The 25642-nt window shown below is 39.9% G+C and overlaps 1 protein-coding gene across 1 annotated transcript in view; it reads right to left on the bottom strand.

The window, feature by feature from the left end:
• The window catches only part of LOC114668948 (uncharacterized), a 94845-nt gene that overhangs the window by 61420 nt on the left and 7783 nt on the right, over positions 1-25642 (bottom strand). Inside the window, exons 4-7 of the mRNA XM_028824982.2 lie at positions 14396-14661; positions 10669-10832; positions 10370-10495; positions 9797-9877 (exon numbers count right to left, since the gene is read on the bottom strand). Coding sequence (XP_028680815.1) covers positions 9797-9877; positions 10370-10495; positions 10669-10832; positions 14396-14661 — 637 coding nt within the window. The remainder of the gene's footprint in view (positions 1-9796; positions 9878-10369; positions 10496-10668; positions 10833-14395; positions 14662-25642) is intronic.

Here is a 25642-nt window from a genome sequence, read left to right as displayed (position 1 = left end):
GTTTGAATCCTACCTGGCAGGTAGAAAATTCTTTGTTAGTTGTGGTAATTACACTTCAAAGACGCATGATATTTTATATGGTGTTCCACAAGGCTCTATCCTGGGTCCGCTGCTCTTTTCGATCTACATGCTTCCGTTAGGTCAGATTATCTCGGGGCATAACGTGAGCTACCACAACTATGCTGATGACATGCAGCTGTATTTATCAATAGCACCCGATGACCCCAACTCTGTTGTTTCACTAACACAATGTCTTACTTGTGTTTCTGAATGGATGAGCAGTAATTTTCTGAAGCTAAATAAAGAGAAAACTGAAATTTTAGTTCTTGGCAGTAATGGATATAATGAGGTTATTAGAAATAAACTTGATGCATTAGGATTAAAAAAGTCAAGACGGAGGTAAAGAATTTAGGGGTAACTGTTGACTGTGACCTGAATTTTAAATCACATATTGATCAGATCACTAGGACAGCATTTTTTCACTTAAGAAATATAGCAAAATTTAGACCTCTTATATCATTGAAAGATGCTGAGAAATTAGTTCATGTTTTTGTTTTCAGTCAACTAGATTACTGTAACGCACTCCTCTCAGGACTACCCGAAAAAAGACAAATTGATTGCAACTACTGCAGAATGCAGCTGCTAGAATCCTAACTAGGAAAAGAAAATCCAAGCACATTTCTCCAGTCTTGATGTCACTACAGTGGTTACCTGTGTCATTCAGAATTGACTTTAAAATACTGCTTATGGTTTACAAAGCCTTAAATAATCTCGCTCCATCTTGTATATCGGAATGTCTGACATCTTATATTACAAATCGTAACCTTAGATCTTCACATGAGTGTCTGCTTAGAATTCCAAAAGCTAAACTTAAAAGAAGTGGTGAGGCAGCCTTCTGCTTTTATGCACCTAAAATCTGGAATAGCCTGCCAATAGGAATTTGCCAGGCTGCTACGGTGGAGCACTTTAAAAAAACTGCTAAAAAAACATTACTTTAACATGGCTTTCTCATAACTTCATTTTAATTTAATCCTGATGCTCTGCATATTCAATTAATTATCATTACTATTCATGGTGGTTCCAAAATCCGTACTAACCTACTCTCTCTTCTGTTCTTTTTCTGGTTTTCTGTGGTGGCGACCTGCGCCAACACCACCTAATCAAAGCACCATGATGTCCCTACATTGATGGATTAAAGGCCAGAAGTCCATGTGACCGTCATCATCAAGTCCTTCCATGAAAACCCTGAATACAATGAGGACTGATCATTTATGTTAGGTAGAATGCCTGGGCGGTCTCATGGCCTGGAACCCCTGCAGATTTTATTTTTTCTCCAGCCGTCTGGAGTTTTTTTTTTTTTTGTTTTTTCTGTCCTCCCTGGCCGTCTGACCTTACTTTTATTCTACGTTAATTAATGTTCTCTTATTTTAATTCTCACTTTGTCTTTTTTCTCTTTCTTCATCATGTAAAGCACTTTGAGCTACATTATTTGTATGAAAATGTGCTATATAAATAAATGTTGTTTGTATTAGTCAAGGCAGAGGTAAAAAAATTAGATGTATTCATGGAATAAACTTAAAATCGCACATTAACCATATTACTAGGATTGCATTTGTTCCACTTAAAAATGCATTGTAAATTTTAGACCTCTTATAACACTACAAGATGCTGAGAATTTAATTCTCCCTTTCGATTTCAGTCGATAGGATCACTGTAATGTACTCCTAACTGGATTACCTGAGAAAGTCAATCAATCAGATGAAATTAGATCAGAATGCAGCAGCAAGAATCTTAACCAGAAAAAGAAAATCTGGACACATCTATCCAGTATTAGCATTGTTACACTGGTTACCCACACCCTTTAGAACAGAATTTAAAATACTACTAATGGTGCATGCATTTCTAAATCTTGCTCTTTTGAATATTTTTTAGAGTGGCTGTCCCTCTACATTCCAAGTCATAACTTTAGACTTTCTAATAGCAGTCTGTTTATTATTCCAAGAGCCAAGAATAAAATAAGTGGTAAGGAGGCCTTTTGCAGTTATGCACCAAACAACTGGAATAATTTATGGATAGATACAGTATATGCCATACTAACACCGTGGATCACTTTAAAAAAAATTCCTAAAATCCCACGTTTTTAGGTCAGTAAATAATAAACCATGTACTGATAGAGAAATAAACTATGTAATTATAGAGAAGAAATGCAAATCAAGACTGGATTTTATATGCCTTTTTTAAAGGAAATGACCAAATATCTCAGAGAAAAAGAAATCTTTACAAGTCGGTTTGGATTAAAATAAGCCTTATCTTTCCATAATTCATCAAAACTTTTTCACATAGCGATCTACAGGTATTTCTCTTGAAACTGAGCTGGTGTTAGTTCATAACAGTTCTACATTTTTCAAGATGAAAGCTGACGAATTGCATAATAATGCAATATTGATTTTAAGGATTATAAGAAAACAAGAAACAGAATCTTACTGGATCAGATTAGATAAACTTTATTAATCCCATGGGGAAGACGCATACAGCAACAGATACAGTATATAAAAGATAAAAATACAGACTCGCAGGACTGATAATACATGCAATCAAATCAACTGACAATAATTTAATAAATAAAAAAATAAATAAAATTGAGTATGTCAGGTGGAAGAATTGAATTGCCACATAGCAGTGGGCAGAAAACATCCTCAGAGGTGCTTCTTAGCACACTGTGGTGGAATGAGTTTGTGGGTAAAACTCCTCCACTTCTACGGTGTTCCTTGAGGCATGGGCAGTTTTAATTTCACACCACTCATATCTCTTTGAAGTCTGGCCAAAACGTTCTATACTGGTCTCATCTGACCATAAAACCACCTATATCTTAACCGGATCTCTCTCATTTTTGTAATAAATTTCATATGTGCTTTTATTAGGATTTAAGGAGTGACTTCTTTCTTGGTACTCTCCCCTAGGAGGCCTGTTTTATTGAGAGTTCTGTAGACCCATGCACCTTTACTCCAGTTTCAGCTAAACAGCACTGCAGGCTTTAGAGAGTGACAGTTGGATTTTTAGTAGCCTCTTTCACCAGTTAATGTCTTACTATAATATTTAGTTTTGAGGGACGGCTTTTTCTAGTAAGAGTCTGGGGGCCGTGGTGAACCTTCCACTTTCTGCTAATGGATTCAACAGTGCTTAATGGGAAATTCAAAAAACTCAATATTTGCCTTGCCTTGTGCATTTCAATGGCTTTGTTTCTCACAACAGCAGAATGTTACTTTGTCTTCATTTTCGCAGTAATAGTCCAACAAAGACTATGGCCCTTACCAAGGGTGCTTTTTATATCCAGAGATATAAAAGACTCAGAAGAAGTACCTAATTATGTTTGATTATGGCCAAAAGACTGTTACTTTTGTGTCATTTGTGATTAATTTGTCATTTTTGTAAACCTTGTGCTTTCAAAGCGTAGAGGTTTAAACACTAAGGGCCAGTTTATAGCTCATAGTTCATGCTCAGAAAACGTACACACACGCATCATGCCTGCCACTTGTTCACAGCGTTCATTTGACGCGTCCTCTGAGCACATCCTCAAAAATCAATGTGACATTTGCGCGAGTTGCAGTACCAGAAAAAAAAAAAAAAAAAATATATCACAGGGGGCAGTGTGATCAAGTCGGAAAGTGACTTTGCAGCCTCTGTTTACTGTCTACATGTAAAGCAAGCTGCTTTACAGATCCTACAGGATTGATGTGTGTGCTTCGATGTGAACCATTCAATGTGGTGAAGCAAAATGCCAACATACAAATGTATTCATGGTCATTTTATATTCAAGTATCGCATATTCCCAAACGTAATGTCACGATACATTTTAAAGGTCTTAGCTTTTTTTTTTTTTGTATTATTTTGCACATTGACAATGGCATCAGAATGTACGGCAGCGTATTACAGCCACAGAGAAGAAAAAAAAAAAAATCAGGGACACGGTGAAAAGGTCTATTTTGTGATTAAAGTGGAAATTTCATCTTTAATCTCGAAACATCCATGCTAATCTCAGTTTATTTTATCATTAAAACAGTGTCGTAAACGTCGCCTTAAAACTGACCCAGTTGTTAATCGCTACATGCTTTTGGGGCCTCCTTCTGAATTGACAGCAACGGCAAGCAGCAACTGTCACACAGAACAAATTAAATTTATAGTATTCCAGCTGTCTGCACATTTAGAATCCTTAGGATTTATATCTGATATCACTTCATGATGAAATGAATTAAACTTTGTATATTACATTTTACAGAGAAATCATTATCTTCATTTTAATAATGAATACTGTTAATAATTACACGTGGGGGCGCCAAGGTGGCGGAGTGGTAGCGCTGCTGCCTCGCAGGGGGTCACGTCCCTTGTGTTCCCTGCCTGGAGTTTACATGTTTTCCTGGTGGGTTTCCACAGTGTGCTCCGGTTTCCTTCCAAAGACATGTAGGTTTGTGTGTTTGGTGATGCTAGAATGTATGTATATGTGTGTGCTTATATTCACCTTGCGATGAGCAAATGCCCTGTCCTGGAATTGTTTCTGCCTCTCGCCCGATGCTTGCTGGAATGGAAACATCGTTACATTTATGGATGAAATCATTAAACATCCATCCTCTTCAGAGATATTGTGGCAAGGTGTCCTCGGAATTTAACACTAGAATCCCTGAAGCCTACAAAAACCTCTTAATCCCAGCCCACCTTAAATCCCTTCACACCACTAAATCAGCACAATTTGTTTTGTAAATATGTTGATCAGCACAAGGAACCTGTTGTTCCATCCTCCGCCTTGATGGAGTTCAACTCGGGTAAAAAGTTCTCCCAGCTCAACCTAAGGCTCCTTATCTGTGTGTGAGGTTCCTGGAGTTGTATAGAGTAAATACAGTATATCGTTATTTGGAATACATGCATTTAATGTATGTTCCGCGTCTACAAAGATCTGGACAAGTGTAGGACGAAAGGAAATGCAAGAAATGCTGAACACATACCTAAAGCAGAAACTTTTTCCATGTTATACTAATAATGATAAGTGTATAATGTGTGAAGACTTTAGTCCAAATATCAAAAAAACGTGCACTTTTATTCAAGAATATAACCAAAGAAAAAAAAAAAAAGCATTTGATTTACATATTGCTGTCAATAAATTAAAAACCCAAGCTCAAAAGTCAATCGACTGGGAGTTTATACAGTTGTGCTTGAAAGTTTGTGAACCCTTTAGAATTTTCTATATTTCTGCATAAATATGACCTAAAACATCATCAGATTTTCACTCAAGTCCTAAAAGTATAGATAGAGAGAAACCAGTTAAACAAATATGACAAAAATATTATACTTGGTCATTTATTTAAGGAAAATGATCGAAAATTACATATTCGAGAGTGGCAAAAATATGCGAACCTTTGCTTTCAGTATCTGGTGTGACTCCCCTTGGCAGCAATAACTGCAACTAAACGTTTCCGGTAACTGTTGATCAGTCCTGCATATTAGCCCATTCCTCCGTACAGAACAACTTCAACTCTGGGATGTTGGTGGGTTTCCTCACATTAACTGCTCGCTTCAGGTCCTTCCACATTTCGATTGGATTAAGGTCAGGACTTTGACTTGGCCATTCCAAAATATTAACTTTATTCTTCTTTAACCATTCTTTGGCAGAACGACTTGTGTGCTTAGGGTTGTTGTCTTGCTGCATGACCCACTTTCTCTTGAGATTCAGTTCATGGACAGATGTCCCGACATTTTCCTTTACAATTCTCTGATATTATTCAGAACTTATTGTTCCATCAATGAAGGCAAGCCATCCTGGCCCAGATGTAGCAAAACAGGCCCAAACCATGATACTACCACTACCATGTTTCACAGATGGGATAAGGTTCTTATACTGGAATGCAGGGTTTTCCTTTCTCCAAACATAACGCTTTTCATTTAAACCAAAAAGTTCTATTTTCGTCTCATCTTTCCACAAAACATCCAATAGCCTTCTGGTTTGTCCATGTGATCTTTAGTAAACTGCAGACGAGCAGCAATGTTTATTTTGGAGAGCAGTGGCTTTCTCCTTGCAACCCTGCCATGCACACCATTGTTGTTCAGTGTTCTCCTGATGGTGGACTCATGAACATGAACATTAGCCAATGTGAGAGAGGCCTTCAGTTGCTTAGAAGTTACCCTGGGGTCCTTTGTAACCATCCATCCATCCATTCTCTTCCGCTTATCTGAGGTCGGGTCGCGGGGGCAGCAGCTTGAGCAGAGATACCCAGACTTCCCTCTCCCCGGCCACTTCTTCTAGCTCTTCCGGGAGAATCCCGAGGCCTTCTCAGGCCAGCCGGGAGACACAGTCCCTCCAGCGTGTCCTGGGTCTTCCACGGGGCCTCCTCCCGGTTGGACGTGCCCGGAAAACCTCACCAGGAAGGCATCCTGATCAGATGCCCGAGCCACCTCATCTGACTCCTCTCGATGCGGAGGAGCAGCGGCTCTACTCTAGAGCCCCTCCCGGATGACTGAGCTTCTCACCCCATCTTTAAGGGAAAGCCCAGACACCCTGCGGAGGAAACTCATTTCAGCCGCTTGTATTCGCGATCTCGTTTTTTCGGTCACTACCCATAGCTCATAACCACAGGTGAGGATAGGAACATAGATCAACTGGTAAATTGAGAGCTTTGCCTTACGGCTCAGCTCCTTTTTCACCACGACAGACCGATGCAAAGCCCGCATCACTGTGGACGCCGCACCGATCCGCCTGTCAATCTCACGTTCCATTCTTCCCTCACTCGTGAACAAGACCCCGAGATACTTGAACCCCTCCACTTGAGGCAAGATCTCACTCCCAACCCTGAGAGGGCACTCCACCCTTTTCCGGCTGAGGACCATGGCCTCGGATTTGGAGGTGCCGATTCCCATCCCAGCCACTTCACACTCAGATGCGAACCAATCCAGAGAGAGCTAATGATCATGGCCTGATAAAGCAAACAGGACATCATCTGCAAAAAGCAGTGACCCAATCCTGAGTCCACCAAACCTGACCCCCTCAACACCCTGGCTGCGCCTAGAAATTCTGTCCATAAAAGTTATGAACAGAATCGGTGACAAAGGGTAGCCCTGGCGGAGTCCAACTCTCACTGGAAACGGGTTAGACTTACTGCTGGCAATGCGGACCAAGCTCTGACACATGTCCCAATGATCATAAGAGCTCTGTTGTCCGGGGCTTTATGCCCCTGGTGGGGCCACCCAAGGCAAACTGGTCCTAGGTGAGGGATGAGACAAAGTGCGGTTCAACATAACCTCCTAAAAGTGTGGTTTTCGACCTGGTCGTGGAACAGTGGACCAGCTCTACAACCTTAGCAAAGTCCTGGAGGGTGCATGGGAGTTCACCCAACCAGTCTACATGTGTTTTGTGGACTTGGAAAAGGTGTTCGACCGTGTCTCTCGGGGAATCCTGTGGGGGGTGCTACGGGAGTATGGGGAACCGGACCCCCTGATAAGGGCTATTCGGTCCTTTGTAACCTCGCCGACTATTACACACCTTGCTCTTGGAGTGATCTTTGTTGGTCGACCACTCCTGGGGAGGGTAACGATGGTCTTGAATTTCCTCTATTTGTACACAATCTGTCTGAATTTGGATTGGTGGAGTCCAAACTCTTTAGAGATGGTTTTGTAACCTTTGCCAGCCTGATGAGCATCAACAACTCTTTTTCTGAGGTCCTCAAAAATCTCCTTTGTTCGTGCCATGATACACTTCCACAAACATGTGTTGTGAAGAGCAGACTTTGATAGATCCCTGTTCTTTAAATAACACACGGTGCCCACTCACACCTGAATGTCACACTGGACTCTAATTTCACCTTCAAACTAACTGCTAATCCTAGAGGTTCACACACTTTTGCCACTCACAAATAGCGAAAGCGTTGTCTGTTGTTACAGTTCTGCCTTTGTCCAGTCTGATAGCGGTCACGGGACATTGTATCTTTGATTGCCAATACAACAAATAGTTCTGAGCAGGTACCAGCCACAGCACCCACTGTGGTCATCGCTGCTCTTGTGAAAAGAATGGAGATAAATGCCATCACCTCAGAGAGGGTGAGGCAAGTTTGTTGTACCACGTGAACGTCACTGAGACCATAAAACTGAATACAAAAACAAAAGCTAACTTTTACTAGTAGGCCAAAATGTACACAGTATTACAGACTCAAATCAAATGTATGTTTTTATTATATTATCGTGATAATAAAAATAATAGCAGCTCACTACTCAAAACATGGAGCACCCGGTGTCCAACCTGGGACCTTTGGGTTATAAGGCAGCGGTTCTTACCTCTGCACCATTCAAGAACACGTATAAACTCCCAGTCGATTGACATTTGAGCTTGGGTTTTTAACTCATGACAGCAACATGTAAATCAAATGTTTTTCTTTCCTTTCGTTATATTCTTGAATAAAAGTGCACGTGTTTATTTGATATTTGGACAAATGTCTTCACACATTATACACTTCACGTCATTATGAGTATAACATTGAAAAAGTTTCTGCTTTCAGTATGTGTTCAGCATTTCTTGCCTCGTATTTATTTCCTTTCATCCGACACTTGCCCAGATCTTTGTAGACTTGGAACACACATGAAATGCATGTATTCCAAATAACGATATACTATAGTCTACTCTATACAACTCCAGGAACCTCACACACAGATAAGGAGCCTTGGCTTGAGCTGGGAGAACTTTTTGTCTGAGTTGAGTTCCGTCAAGGCAGGGGATGGAACAGCAAGCTGCTTGCTGATCGACACATTTACAAAACAAAAGACACTGATGGAGAGGTATGAAGGGATTTAAGGTGGGTTGGGATTATGAGTTTTTTTGTAGGCTTCAGGGATTCTAGTGTTAATGGATGTTTCAGGCAATTCACAACACAGCGAAGCTGAACGTTTTCTCATCATGATATCTCACATGGGATGGTTGCAGTTTTATACACAATTTACATAACATTTATATTATTATTAAGCAGTTCGCATACATTTGCAACCCGAGATTTTTCTTCTTTTTTTGCATATAGCAAAGACATATGCTTTGCATTTGCCATTCCAACAGATTGCACATCACAAACACTGTTATCGTTTTTTTCGTGTCTGCCGTTTCTATAGGAGGGTGACAATGAGTTAAATTCCAATGGATGTTTTTCAAATGTTGACAAGCAATAAGCAAAAGGTATCACTGAAAACCACAGAAAACAAAAACAGCAAAAAAAAAACAAACAAAAAAAAAACAGTACGAGGAAAGTTCGAAGAAAGAATTTTTTTTTACAATGTCTCTGTTTGGGGATCGTTGTGCAAACGTGCACATCTGAGCTGCGACCACAGATCTAACTGCTCTGTGGATGATTTATTCAGGCATTTCAAGGTCACTTCGTTGTAATGAAAGCATCTGCCGAATGTACTTCGTAGTAACGCGATTTCTATAGACTCGTGTCATATTGGGAAACTATCGGGACCGTAACAATACTTTGTTGTAATACTCTCTCCTCTCTCTGCGCCGCTGCAAAGCCCCGCCCGCCAAGCGTTCTGAAAAGTCTGAGTGAGTCTCCGTTGCCGGCAGTTCTCTCGTGGCCCGGCTGTGGCCCGGTAGTGGGTTGCGGACCGGTGGTTGGGGACCCCTGCTTTAAACCACCACTGACTGGCTCTGCTCAGTTAGAACTCTAATAGCAGTTGTAAGTAGCCTCTACTTATAAATGCATAAATAAATAAAGCTTAGAAAAATTAATGTTTACCCTGATACCAAGTTGAAATGATAATCAAAACAGCTCACCTGGCCTTTCATCCTGCTCCACTGGGGTGCAATTGGGAGGGCGGTTTGTTCTCAGCTTGCTGAAAGCATCCACAAAAATCTCTAGAATACATGTCAAAAGCAGGTCATCTCAATACAGAACAATAGACTCTTACCGAGACATTGAAATATTGAAATATACAATTTATAAATAAATCATGCCCACATCGAACCTACTGTACAATAAAAGCATGCCTTAAATAAGATATTTGCCTCAAAGTGTATGCAGGGTATATTTTTTTTCTGGCAGTACAGAAAAGGTATGGGACCTTAATGACTTTATTTTATTTCCATTTGTTTAAGCAACTTCCTGCTTATTAATGTTCAAAATTGCAACAGCTTAAGTCTAATTAAATTACCAAGTAATCTTACAAAGCTATGAGTAATCTACCCAAAATCATAAGTTTCCCTATGTCTATTAACTGAGTTTGAAAAAAAAAAAAAAATTTTAATTAAAAAGCTAAAATATTTTGACCTATCTAAATTCTGTATTATTTTGATTAAGTACCTTCTGTATATTGGTAAAATGGGCAGACAATGTTGCAATCCACTCACCTCCAACACTTCGCCTTCTACGTCTCTTGGTTACACTGTATTCGGGCAAGATCTCATACATCTCTGCACCTGTACATCTCTGTGCCATATCTAAAGGAGTAGATAACATGGTAGGAGGAATGTTGCCTGAATAAATAAGACAAAAGTAAGTTGATGATGATTGACACACGCTTATGCTTGCTAATTGACTCTTTCAGTTATTTCAGAACTGGCCTCACAAAATGCTCTCTAGAAATGGTGCAAATATCTGAGAAGATTTTGTAACATTCTAAGTGCAACTCAATAGTATTAGTGCTCACCAATGCACTCTGCATTTGTAATAAGTATTTGCACCACATTAGCAAGCCGCTCCAGAAGTTGTTCCGTCTCAGCTGAGAGCTGAGCTCCAGGCTTAGGAAAGTGGAAAAGGTTGGGAGAGAAGACAACTGCTAAGCTACTAACATCCATCCTGTTATCATCACACCTATAAATGAATGAAAATTGTGATTACTGATCTATTCTATAATTCGTAATGACAACAACACAGTACTAGACATTATTTAAAAACAACTTCATTTTAACACAGCTTTTATTTTTTCAGTTATTTTCTTCACTATCCTTGTTCAGTTTTCTTTAAAATATTTATTTAAATAAATCTGTTCAAACATCACGGATGGAAAGTGCCTTTTGTTGTTCCAACATTTTTTGCTGCCCAAATTCTTTGATCAAAACTATAACAATAGAGATTGCATCATATGATATCACAGTATCAGTTTCTGGAATGAATTGCTCCAGGAGTGTGTGACACTATTTCCTCCTTACTTTGATTATTTGTGCTGTTTATCTAGATGTTATCATGTGCACAGCAAGTCACATTGATTACTCTGGATTTTGAAAATAGGCAATTAATAGTACTTTGAAAAGATCCATCTTGAAAATGTAACAAAGTAAAATCGTTGATAAATAATACACTTTTAAATGCGTAAAATATTTTCATTTAAAAATACTTTAAATAGTACCACTCTCCACATATTCTACTCACGTACAGTAATTACAGTAAATGTAATTTGTTACTTTCCACCACAGACCAGAAAGATTATTTTTTCTGTGAAGTGCTTTACTTTGAAAAATCAGATCATCAGGTGGCATGAAAGACAAGCCTTTTTTGATCACAAATTATATTGCTCAATATGGTATTTTTGAGAAACGAGTTTTCACAGCTGTGTGAAAACATTGTTTCTCTCAATGGAAGGAGTTTTACCTGGGATGACAAGACAAGTCTCACTGGCTGATTGCCTCTTACAATTTTGTTTTGAAAATGACATCATTATCTGATTTATGTATCAGAGACTGTTAGGTTTCATTCATTTTATCTACTGGTTCATAATCATTACTTTCTGTCGATAATCACTTTTATACTGGGTTTTTGTATATGGTGTGTATAGAGTCAGGTTTTCTTTTGCTTGTTTTTTAGATATATACTGCAGTAAAAAAGTGTACTACACAGTTTAAAAAGGGTACTGTGTAGCGGCCAAATAAGTATTAGACCAGCAGAGACCCCACTTCATCCAGAATTGTTTGTTATCATGCTGTAGTTTATCTCTGCCTGCAATTTACTGTCTTTCTTACTTTCTGTGGTGGAGTGTAAAAAAAAAAAAAAGAATAACACCTAGCATATACGTTGATAATTTACATTTCTTTATTTCTTTATTCTTTATTAACTATGATTTCTAAATGCAGGTAGCCCTAGCTGAAATTCAAAAGCAGGAATTTTCTACCAGGCTAGTGAGCCTAAGGGAATTCAGGTGGCCTGAGATGAAAGGCATTAATAGGCTGGAAACAAGGTATATTCTCTGGGCCATTACCAAAGAAGCAACAAGTAGATTTATGGTTCTAGGAGAGAAGCAGGTTTGTGAACACAGCTTACAACTGAATTATGCTTTCTTTTTTGATTATCTGAAAATGCCGACAATAAAACAGAAAAACTGGACTTAAAGAGGGGTGTTAAGTTGTACATAATAAAGGGTACAAAGTGGGGTCTAGTCTATCAAGACAAAACGTTTCCTTTCTTACAATAAATTTTTGGTCTTTTGTAAATTAATCAAATTGTCAGTTCTTAAAGTAACACGTAGAATGCAGAATAGTTTTAAACACAAACCAATATCAAACCACTTTTCTTTAGAGAGTTTACATCTCCCACCAAGAGTGAGGGGAATTACTGTGTGTGCCCCATGAGCCATATAAATAAAGAACCTGGAAAGTTACAACACTACCATAAGGTACTTTAAAATGCATGGATTCAAATTTTTACTTATTTCATATTTGTATACATTATCAATGAATATTTCTAGATAGAGAAAATGGATAGATTGCCCAGCTGGCAAGATGTTGACATGAACAAAGGCTCCTCCAAAATAGCACATGGCCAGGCCAAGTCCCACCCTATATACAATTGGTGGTGGAGATGCAACCAGCATTGTGTGTCAGAATGAAAATGTTATCTGAGCAGAAAGGTGTTGTTTTCATAGTTTTCTGTAATTTCTGTTATGTTTATGATTTACTAATTACGTACAGACTTTAAATGGGGATCCATTCCTTGTGTTTTGTGGGTGGTACCTCATAAAGCAGAACCACCCTGATGTCACTGATGACCTTCCTCTGGCTAATAAATTGAGTCAAGGAAGAGGTTCTCAGCAGTGGTTCATTGAGTCTGCAGTGGAGTCTTTGTCATAGTACTGTTTTTCTTGGTTTACCAGTTTTATGAGTTATTTGCTCTTTGTTTGGATTCTGCTCTTCAGATTGTGATTTTTGGACTTGTCTTTCAGGCAATCCAAAACAGACAATTCCTCTTCCCTCTATGAGAACATGTGTTCTATTTTTGTATTTTCTAATAAATATTTTCATATAAAAAGAATTTCATTAAGACTAGCTTCTACAAGCAGTAATTTCATGGCTTATTTTACTTGGTTTTGCAAAGATTAGCACTTTCTTTTCATTTAGAAGCTTCTGGTCTGCTTATGTGAGAATTTCAGAGGCCTTACACCCCACTTCATCATGTCTGAGAGTCCACCCTACAACAGCAACAGGTCATTTCAAAACAGTGAAAGAGAGAATTTCCATAGGGCAAATAAAAGGCACATCACATTGTACGACTTTTCCAGTGATTTTTAGCTTTAGCCCGACATCAAGATGAAGGCAAGGGAAGATGACATCACCTCTGATTAACGATGGTAAACCGTGGCAATAGATGTTGGTAAAAATATTGTTGCCTCCAAATAACAATATAGGAAATGATGGTGTCCTGCCAATGGGTTCTTATTAAAATTTATCTTTAATCCTAGATTAATTATGGGAAGAAGTGCCATTAAAATCCTTATCACAGGCCATCCTCTGGCAACAACTGTTCACCCTGCACCTGTGAATATGGAGGGCCAGAATCAAGCACCCAAGGTAGCTTCTGGGATATCTACAAGTATTCACTGTTTAGGGCAGTAAGGTTCCATCTATCCTACTATGATCTCTCTGATCCTGTCTGAATATTTTTAAAGAGATCCTACAATGCACTTATGACTTAATGGGAGCATGAAGATTCTTCAGACATACTGGTCCTTGGCTGGGGCAACTCCTGTTCTATGCCATTACCACTGATCCTCGGTCCCTGCCAGTCAGTTTTAAAAATTAATTTTATTATTATTTATATATACATAAAGCTTAATGTTGACACCCACATTCCACACCCATGGTCAAATCTCAACAAATTAAAAAAACAAAAAAAAAAAAACACACCACACAAATCCCACTTTGCACACTAGATTACTTTGGAACTCAAAAATTCTGACCCTGGGTGTACCTTTGGGGGGGCTTTTTCTTTTTTGCTACAGTGAGTTTTACAGAAAGTGCCAAAAGCACTAAAGCTTAAGTGAACCGCCATGTAATGTTATATACATACAGTATCATATACGCAGACACTCACAATGTATACACGAAGCATACATATATTAGCTTAACAAGCATTTCAAGTCCAGGTGTTACAGAAAAATTTCTCACCTCTCAGCAACACGTTGCAGAAATCTGCAAAGATAATGCAGAGTACAAGCGCTCGACTGTGGAAGTAAGGTTGTCAATAACAACGTGGCATTTTCTCGCTGACTCAGCTCTTGTAGATCCTGGGCTTGACACAAAGGACCCTGGAGGTAAAATGGTAACAGAGGAGAAGGCAGCTCTCTGATAAACTGTTTCAGTAAAACAGCTACATCACAAGCCTGCATGGGCAAAAATACATCCAAGGCAGCCTCTCCCTGTTCCAGACGTGCCTACAAACAGGGGAAAAAAAAAAAAAACAGACAAAATACAATGAACAACAAAGAAGCCCAGAGCAGAAACCAACAGCTTCAATTTGGATACAATGAGCTTTCAAGATTTTTGGGAGGTTTCAGAAATAGATATATACTAGACAGTAATGGCACACTGCAGAATACAATTTACTTGTCCATACTCCGTTCACCCTTGACCTTCGCTGACCATATATGTGTACAATGATTTAAGATATGAATAGGTAGGGGAAGTGACGGCGAAGGTGGCAGGGATGAGAATGGCTGCCCTGTTGCCCACTGCCGAGAGCCGATTCTACAATAAAATAAAAATAAAAAGAGTAATAATTCCAAAACTCTTCGCTTTTAATATAAAGCTGTAGTGCAAAGTTTCAGCATAGTATATGTGTACCAAATTTCAGGGTACAGGTTATTTGATTTTTGACCTTGACCTTCCTGGGTTGACCTTTGACCTTGGAGGTCAATCCTCACTGCGAAAGCGCATAGTGATGCTGGGCGGTATGACCAAAATTCTATATCACGGTATTTTTCAAAATTATACCGGTTTCACAGTATTGGACGGTATTTTTTCCCCATGCACGAGTGGATGTTAACCACATTTCCACTGCAATTACTGGCTAAGAATAACCTATTCCACTGTCATGAGAATTGTACAAAATTTTTTTTTATTGTTCACACAAGTATTAATACAGGTTTGCATGGCCGCATAAAGTGATAGTTTTCAAGGGGGTGGCACTAATAAAGAGAAGGAATCACATTGCAAGATGGAGTCAAAATATAGAACCTTTTTATTGAACAAAACTTGCAAACAACTTAAACTAAAAATTTGACAGCATATTTTCAACCATCCAATGAGGCATTTAAACTTCGTAAAATATCCAGAGGAGATTGTCAAAAGTTGTATTGCACTGAACATGTCTTAGAAAAGGAATAAATAGTAAATATTTTTTGTAAACCAACTACACTTTGTTAATGTTATTAATCTCTGACCATTAACATGTTAAAGTGACTTTTTTTAAACAACTTTACCATCATTAAAGTGCATATTTAAACTAATAAATAATAATAAAATAAATAGTGCAACTTCCAGTAATACTTACTTATATATATAGCTTAGCTTGAAGCAATAAAACTGCAACATGCATTTATAATGCTATTTGTGGTATAGCTCTACGGAAGCGTATTAGGACCACGGTGAAGAAAAAAAAATACGGACACAATGAAGAAAAAAAAACAAAAAAAAAAAAAAACTATATGGTCGAGAATAAAGTCGACATGTTGACTTTATTCTTGACATTTCCACTTTCATCTCAGTTTATTTTGTCATTAAAGTAGAATGTCGTAAACTAAACTTCATCCTAAAATCAATGTTTAATTTACTAGATTTTCTCAAACCCCATCATAAGTTAATGTAGCATATTAAATGCTTTGTGTTAAGTGTTCCCTGACCCAGTTTTAAATCGCTACGCGCTTCTTAAACTGACTTCCTCTTGCACTAAGAGGAGGTGCAGGCAGCGATCGCTGCACAGAATACATTCACTTCATGATATTCCTGCTCTCTGAAAATATAGAATGCCAAGATAAATTTTCATGATGACATGCATTAAAGCAGGTATTAAACATGCACAGTAGTGCTGCTCCCTCGCAGTAAGGGTCCCCAGGGGTACGTTCAGTGTAGAGAACTTTATGGTAGGTGTGACGAGGCTCCAAAAAACTGGATGTATGAATGGGTATAGCATAGGTTTAATTTAAATATTGTGTAAATATTGGGTTCGTGATCTGGTGGTCGGAGACACGAACACAGAATTCAATGGATGTTCTTCTGAGCTGGCTTTCTTTATTGCATGCATGCTGTCTCTGTCTGACATACCAAACCCCCAGTTCCCATCTTTCCTTTTTCTTTCTCTACATAACCAATTACCACACGATAAATGTCTTTGTGAAATTAAAACTAGTTATAAACTTAGACCACAGAGTGTTCAGAACTTTAAAAAAATCTTCGTTATACATGTTTAATTATGCCATCCATTCAGGGTTGCACCCATCCCAGCAAGCATTGTGTGCGAGGCAGGAGCAAATCCTGAACGGGGCGCCAGCACATCGCAGGGTGAATACAAGCAACACATACACTAGCAGGGTCAATATAACATAACAAAACCCCACATCCTACATGGTTTTGAAAAAAAATGAAGCACGCCAAGTAAACCCACCAGAAAAACATGCAAATTCAAAGAAGGGAACACCCGGGACCCCCTTGCTGCAACGTTCCAGTGCACCCTCCACGCCACTGTGCCCCCATATGATTAATACATACTTTAATGCATTTCATCATGAAAATGATATCAAGTATTTATCGTAGCATTCTAAATGTTCAGGAAGCAGGAATATCATGAAATTAATGTATTTTGTGTGGTGCCTGTGCCTCCTTTTAGTGCAAGAGGAAATCAATTTAAGAAGCACGTAGCAATTAACATGCTCTGGGAACACTTAACACAAAGCATTTATTGTGCTACATAACTTATGATGGGGTTTGAGAAAATCTGGTAAATTAAATATTCATTTTAAGATGAAGTTTAGTTTACGATGTTCTACTTTAATGACAAATTACAAGAATAAAGTCAACATGTTGACTTTAATCTCGACAAATGGCAAGAATAAAGTAGAAATGTCGACAATAAAGTCAACATGTCATCACACTATTACACAGTACCCAGGTATATTACACCGTATTGGAAAAAAAAAATAAAACAAGTACAACTTGTTTTGCAGCATTATCCAGTAGTATAGAAACAGTACTCACACATTTGAACATAATGGTCCACATCCGACATAATTTAAAACCAAAGTATCCCCAGACAACAGACACGGCTCCTTTTTTCGGCAAAAGTTCTTCTGTGTCATCATGTTCAACTTTATCATCTGCTACACCTTTAGTTTCAGAATGTTCTCTGTCCATTTTCACCGTTCAATACCTCCACTAACGCATGTACTCTGTTGTACGTTCAGCGGTGCAGCAGTGAAAAAGGTCTCCCCTTAAACAGTTTCCCGCTGCGCCACATTTCGAACATTGTTTAGGCTATTTAAACCTTTGTTGCGGTATAAGAAAAATACATATCATAACAAAAATAAAAAACAAAACAGTTTTTGGTATGAACAGGTATACTGCTCAGCACTATATATCGAGCACATCTGTCTCGCTTAAAACTGTCCAAAATGTTTCCAGGGCAAGAACCAACCTGCGAACGTTGCAATCAAGTTCCAGGCTCACTGGGTCACATGTTTTGGGCCTGCACCAAATTAACATCATTCTGGACAAAAATTTTTAAGTGCCTTTCAGACAGCTTTGGTGTCACAATCCCTTCTAATCCATTTACAGGTGTGTTTGGTGTTCTTCCAGATGGGCTTAAAGTGGAGGAGGACAAACAAACTGATTGCCAACACTACACTATTGGCTCGCAGACTTATTTTGCTAAACTGAAAGAATCCGAACTCTCCTCTTTTAAGTCAGTGGGTAACTGATGTTGTATACTATTTGAAATTGGAAAAAATCAAATTCTCGGAGGATCTGTGCAGAACTTTCAAAACCTGGCAGGACCTAAATCAATAATACAGTAATCCCTCCTCCATCGCAGGGGTTGCGTTCCAGAGCCACCCGCGAAATAAGAAAATCCGCGAAGTACAAACCATATGTTTATATGGTTATTTTTATATAGTCATGCTTGGGTCACAGATTTGCGCAGAAACACAGGAGGTTGTAGAGAGACAGGAACGTTATTCAAACACTGCAAACAAACATTTGTCTCTTTTTCAAAAGTTTAAACTGTGCTCCATGACAAGACAGAGATGACAGTTCTGCCTCACAATTAAAAGAATGCAAACATATCTTCCTCTTCAAAGGAAACAGAGAGGAAAGCAAACAAATCAATAGGGTTGTTTGGCTTAAGTATGCGAAGCACCGCCGGTACAAAGCTGTTGAAGGCGGCAGCTCACACCCCCTCCGTCAGGAGCAGAGAGAGAGAGAGAGAAAAACAAAGTCAAAAATCAATACATGCCCTTTGAGCTTTTAAGTATGCGAAGCACCGTGCAGCATACTTAAAAGCTGCACACAGAAGGTAGCAACGTGAAGATAATCTTTCAGCATTATTAGACGAGCGTCCGTATCGTCTAGGTGTGCGAACAGCCCCCCTGCTCACACCCGCTACGTCAGGATCACAGATAGTCAGCGCAAGAGAGAGAGAAAGAAAAGTAAGTTGGGTAGCTTCTCAGCCATCTGCCAATAGCATCCCTTGTATGAAATCAACTGGGCAAACCAACTGAGGAAGCATGTACCAGAAATTAAAAGACCCATTGTCCTCAGAAATCCGTGAACCAGCAAAAAATCCGTGATATATATTTAAATATGCTTACATATAAAATCCGCGATAGAGTGAAGCCGCGAAAGGCGAAGCGCGATATAGCGAGGGATCACTGTATTTTAGAATAAGCCCTTAAGATAGATAGATACTTTATTAATCCCAATGGGAAATTCACATTCTTCAGCAGCAGCATACTGATACAATAAATAATATTAAAGAATGACAATAATGCAGGTGAAAAAACAGACAATAACTATGTATAATGTTAAATATTAATGTTTACCCCCCCGGGTGGAATTAAAGAGTAGCATAGTTTGGGGGAGGAACGATCTCCTCAATCTGTCTGTGGAGCAGGACAGTGACAGCAGTCTGTCGCTGAAGCTGCTCTTCTGTCTTGAGATGATACTATTTAGTGGATGCAGTGGATTCTCCATAATTGATAGGAGCCTGCTGAGCGCCCTTCGCTCTGCCACAGATGTTAAACTGTCCAGCTCCATGCCAACAATAGAGCCTGCCTTCCTCACCAGTTTGTCCAGGCGTGAGGCGTCTTTCCTCTTAATGCTGCCTCCCCAGCACACCACCGCGTAGAAGAGGGCGCTCGCCACAACTGTTTGATAGAACATCTGCAGCATCTTATTGCAGATGTTGAAGGAAGCCAGCCTTCTAAGGAAGTATAACCGGCTCTGTCCTTTCTTGCACAGCGCATCAGTATTGGCAGTCCAATCTAATTTATCATCCAGCTGCACTCCCAGATATTTATAGGTCTGCACCATCTGCACACAGTCACCTTTGATGATCACTGGGTCTATGAGGGGTCTGGGCCTCCTAAAATCCACCACCAGCTCCTTGGTTTTGCTGGTGTTCAGGTGTAGGTGGTTTGAGTCGCACCATTTAACAAAGTCATTGATTAGGTCCCTATACTCCTCCTCCAGCCCATTCCTGATACAGCCCACGATAGCAGTGTCATCAGCGAACTTTTGCACATGGCAGGACTCCGAGTTGTATTGGAAGTCCGATGTATATAGGCTGAAAAGGACCGGAGAAAGTACAGTCCCTTGTGGCGCTCCTGTGTTGCTGACCACAATGTCAGACGTGCAGTTCCCAAGACGCACATACTGAGGTCTGTCTTTAAGATAGTCCACGATCCATGCCACTAGGTATGAATCTAATCCCATCTCTGTCAGCTTGTCCCTAAGGAGCAGAGGTTGGATTGTGTTGAAGGCGCTAGAAAAGTCTAGAAACATAATTCTTACAGCACCACTGCCTCTGTCCAAGTGAGAGAGGGATCGGTGTAGCATATAGATGATGGCATCCTCCGCTCCCACCTTCTCCTGATATGCAAACTGCAGAGGGTCAAGGGCGTGTTGAACCTGTGGCCTAAGGTGGTGAAGCAGCAGCCTCTCCATGGTCTTCATCACATGTGATGTCAGAGCAACAGGCCGAAAGTCATTCAGCTCACTAGGACGTGATACCTTTGGGACTGGGGTGATACAAGATGTTTTCCAAAGCCTCGGGACTCTCCCCTGTTCCAGGCTCAGGTTGAAGATGCGCTGTAGAGGACCCCCCAGCTCCGATGCACAGACCTTCAGCAGTCGTGGCGATACTCCATCTGGACCCGCTGCTTTGCTGGCACGAAGTCTCCTCAGCTGTCTGCTCACTTGCGCTGTTGTAATTATGGGTGGGGATGTCTTTCCTATGCTGGTATCAGCAGAAGGATGTGTGGAGGGTGCAATACTCCGAGGTGAGAGTGGGTTAGGGTGGTCAAACCTGTTAAAGAAGTTGTTCATTTGGTTTGCTCTCTTCACGTCTCTCTCAATGGTGGTATCCCGCTTCGAGGTGCAGCCAGTGATGATCTTCATCCCATCCCACACTTCCTTCATGCTGTTATTCTGCAACTTCTGCTCCAGCTTTCTCCTGTACTGCTCCTTCGCCACCCTAAGCTGGACTCGGAGTTCCTTCTGCACGCGCTTGAGCTCATGCTGATCACCGCCTTTAAAAGCCCTTTTCTTCTGATTCAAAAGGCCCTTGATGTCACTTGTAATCCATGGCTTGTTGTTAGCATAGCAGCGTACTGTTCTTACTGGAACTACAATGTCCATACAGAAGTTGATGTAGTCAGTAGTGCAGTCAACAACTTCCTCAATGTTCTTACTATGAGATCCCTGCAGGATATCCCAGTCTGTAGTTCCAAAACATTCTCTGAGTATTCTCAGCCTCCGGGGTCCACTTCCTGAATGATCGTGTGGTTACAGGTAGGACTCTAACTTTTGGTTTATAGTGAGGCTGAAGCAGAACCAGGTTATGATCTGCTTTCCCAAGCGCAGGCAGCGGGGTGGCGCTGTATGCGTCTTTAACGTTTGCATACAGTAAATCAATAGTCTTATTTCCCCGGGTGTTACAGTCCACATACTGGGAGAATGCAGGTAATGTTTTGTCCAGCGTCACATGGTTAAAGTCTCCAGCGATTAGCAGAAGCGCCTCAGGGTGCTGCGTTTGTAACTTAGCAACAGCAGAATGGATGATGTCACTCGCTGACTCCACGTCGGCCCGAGGAGGGATGTAAACGATAACAGCAATGACGTGTCCAAACTCTCTGGGCAAGTAGTAGGGACGTAAACTTACGGCCAACAGTTCGATATCCCTGCAGCAAGTGGAGATTTTGACGTTAACATGTCCAGAGTGACACCACCGTGTATTAACATAGACAGCGAGTCCTCCTCCTTTGTGCTTCCCACAGGTACTTGCATCTCTGTCCGCTCTAACTGTGCTAAACCCGGGTAGCTCCACGTTGGCATCTGGGATGGTGTTCTTTAGCCAGGTTTCGCAAAAACACAACAAGCTGCATTCTCTGTAGGTCCTGACATTTTTCACCAGCGCAGCCAGTTCGTCGATCTTATTTGAGATTGAGTTCACATTCCCCAGAATCACAGAAGGCACCGAAGGCTTGAAACGCCACTTTCTCGCAAGCCGCTTCTTTTTTAGCTTAGTGCCGGCTCTGCTGCCACGATACCGCCTTCTTACCTCGTCGGGTAAATATGGAACCACACCGGCACTGGCATTTGTTCTCAGCGCCCGAAGTTGAGTACTTGAATAAGCGAGGAAGTAGATTCTCTTCCCATTGCTTTTTCTTCTCCATTTATCTTTACCCGCCTATTAAACTCATCAATTTATTTATTTTTACTAGCTTTAAGTTTTACTCCGTTGGCCATGCTCTCTCTCAGGGGTGGGGGTTGATTTGTTCTCAATCCTATTTTTTGTAAAAATTGACTATTTGTATGGAATAATGACAATAAAATCAATAAAATTAAAAAAAAAAAATTTCATCATGTTGCACATTTGAGGAAATGATTAATTAACAAAAACTTTATCTTTCAGCACAATAATAACCCTAAATACACCCTGCACACATTTATGACCTGTTTGGAGTAGAAGTCTGCAGATGGCCACCTCAGCCATAACATAATTGAAGCTGTGTGTGTTTGTATTTTTATATATACATATACACATATTATTATTATATACGCCTGGCATTCACACCAAAGAGTTCAATCTTTGTCTCATCAAACCAGAGAATTTTCTTTCTCATGGTCTGAGAGTCCTTCAGGTGCCTTTTGGCAAACTCCAGGCGGGCTGCCATGTGCCTTTTACTAAGGAGTGGCTTCCGTCTGGCCACTCTACCATATACAGGCCTGATTGGTGGATTGCTGCAGAGATGGTTGTCCTTCTGGAAGGTTCTCCTCTCGCCACAGAGGACCTCTGCAGCTCTGACAGCGTGAACATCAGGTTCTTGGTTACCTCCCTGACAAAGGCCCTTCTCCACCCGATCGCTCAGTTCAGATGGCCGGCCAGCTCTTGGAAGAGTCCTGGTGGTTTCGAACTTCTTCCACTTACGGATGCTGGAGGCCACTGTGCTCATTGGGACCTTCAAAACAGCAGAAATTTTTCTGTAACCTTCCCCAGATTCGTGCCTCGAGACAATCCTGTCTCGGAGACCGGTCTACAGACAATTCCTTTGACTTCATGCTTGGTTTGTGCTCTGACATGAACTGTCAACCGTGGGACCATATATAGACAGGTGTGTGCCTTTCCAAATCATGTCCAATCAACTGCATTTACCACAGGTGGACTCCAATTAAGCTGCAGAAACATCTCAAGGATGATCAGGGGAAACAGGATCCACCTGAGCTTCATGACAAATGCTGTGAATACTTATGTACATGTGCTTTCTCAATTTTTTTATTTTTAATAAATTTGCAAAAATCTCAAGTAAACTTTTTTTACGTTGTCATTATGGGGTGTAGTGTGTAGAATTCTGAGGAAAAAAATGAATTTAATCCATTTTGGAATAAGGCTGTAACATAACAAAATGTGGAAAAAATGACGTGCTGTGAATACTTTCCGGATGCACTGTACATATACATACATACACATTTTATATATTTATATATATATATATATATATATATATATATATATATATATATATATATATATATATATATATATATATATATACACACACACACATATACAGTGCATCTGGTGCATACTATGATGAATGCCAATACCATCCCTACTATGAAGCATGGTGGTGGCAGCATCATGCTGTGGGGATGTTTTCAGCGGCAGTAACTGGGAGACTAGTCAGGATAAAGGGAAAGATGACTGCAGCAATGTACAGAGACATTCTGGATGAAAGCCTGCTCCAGAGCGCTCTTGACCTCAGACTGGGGCGAAGGTTCATCTTTCAGCAGGACAACGACCCTAAGCACACAGCCAAGATATCAAAGGAGTGGCTTCAGGACAACTCTGTGAATGTCCTTGAGTGGTCCAGCCAGAGCCCAGACTTGAATCCAATTGAACATCTCTGGAGAGATCTTAAAATGGCTGTGCACCGACACTTCCCATCCAACCTGATGGAACTTGAGAGGTGCTGCAAAGAGGAATGGGCGAAACTGGCGAAGGATAGGTGTGCCAAGCTTGTAGCATCATATTCAAAAAGACTTGAAACTGTAATTGCTGCCAAAGGTGCATCGACAAAGTATTGAGCAAAGGCTGTGAATACTTATGTACATGTGATTTCTCAGTTTTTTTATTCTTAATAAATTTGCAAAAACCTCAAGTAAACTTTTTTCATGCTGTCATTATGGGGTGTTGTGTGTAGAATTCTGAGGAAAAAAAAAGAATTTAATCCATTTTGGAATAAGGCTGTAACATAACAAAATGTGGAAAAAGTGATGCGCTGTGAATACTTTCCAGATGCACTGTACATATACAATATATATACATATATACACACATACATATACATACATATATACATACACACATACACTATATTTAAACTTAAAATAACAATGAGGCATTATTACTGTCTTAATTTAAACTAAATTGAACCACGGGTATGAACAGTAGATTCAGAAATTATTAAGACTCCTTTTCTTTTTGTACAAAATTATTGTGTTGTAGGTTTAATTTTAAATGGATAAATTTGCCATTTTCACCCATCACTCTACTCTCAATAACCCATAATGACAAAGTGAAATCTTGTTTTCAGAAAGGTTTGCAAATTTATCAAAAAATCAAAAACTGAAATCTCTCATTTATACAAGTATTCAGACCCTTAATTCAGCACCATGCAGAAGCCCATTTGGCAACAATTACAGCTGCAAGTCTTCTTGGGCTTTGAGCTTTGCACACGTAAATTTGGGCAGTTTATCCCATTCATCCTGGCAGATCTTGTCAAGCTCTTTTAAACTGGATGGAAAGCATCTGTAAACTGCCATTTTCAGGTCTCTCCACAAAGGGTTAATGGGGTTTAAGTCTGGGCCACTCCAGCATTATCTTGGATGTAGACTTTGGGTCATTGTGGTGCTGAATTATGAACATTTATCCCATTTTGAGGTTGCATACACTCTGGAACAGGTTTTCTTCAAGGTTCTATCTGTATTTAACTGCATTCATCTTTCACTCAATAACTGAACTGCTTGTAAAAAGGCAGTAAATGATGCACTTCACAATTGATCAATACTAGTGTTGACAGCAAAATATGCTAAAGCATTTTTTGCAGTGAATTTACTGTGTTTGCTGGTGACCTCAATTTTAATTCAGAGTGCAGCCAACATACACAAGGTCAGGTTGATGTCACAGTCACTAGAAGGCATACAGTATGTCAGAGCATTGTGCATTAGCAAAACTTCCACCCGTGTACTGCAACATACTCCACCTCAAACTTTACGGTTCTGTACAATCTGTTTCACACATGCATTAATAGTCAACAGTGTATACACACTTATGTGACGTCCTTACCCATTCAGAACTCCAGCTGTATTTTGCTCCCCTCATAAGTTAAAAAGAAAAACAACAACAAAAACAACACAGTATTGATTTGAGGGGGTAATTAGCTGACCATAAAATTAATATTATGAAAATATTTAATTATTCTTCTGACTGTGTTGAGCAGGTCGCGTAGTGATAGCCTCTCCATGTATGTAATCACTAATCTCTTGCATCATAAGATCTATGAACGTTAGTTGTAGTGACAGGAGTTCAGGAGATGCAGAGAGAGATGAAGGACTCAGAGTACTGTGTACTCAGAGAATAATTTT

Source organism: Erpetoichthys calabaricus, chromosome 18 (assembly GCF_900747795.2).
Source record: "Erpetoichthys calabaricus chromosome 18, fErpCal1.3, whole genome shotgun sequence".
In the NCBI taxonomy this organism is placed as follows: Eukaryota; Metazoa; Chordata; class Cladistia; order Polypteriformes; family Polypteridae; genus Erpetoichthys; species Erpetoichthys calabaricus.
This window is presented reverse-complemented; position numbering and strand designations above follow the sequence as displayed.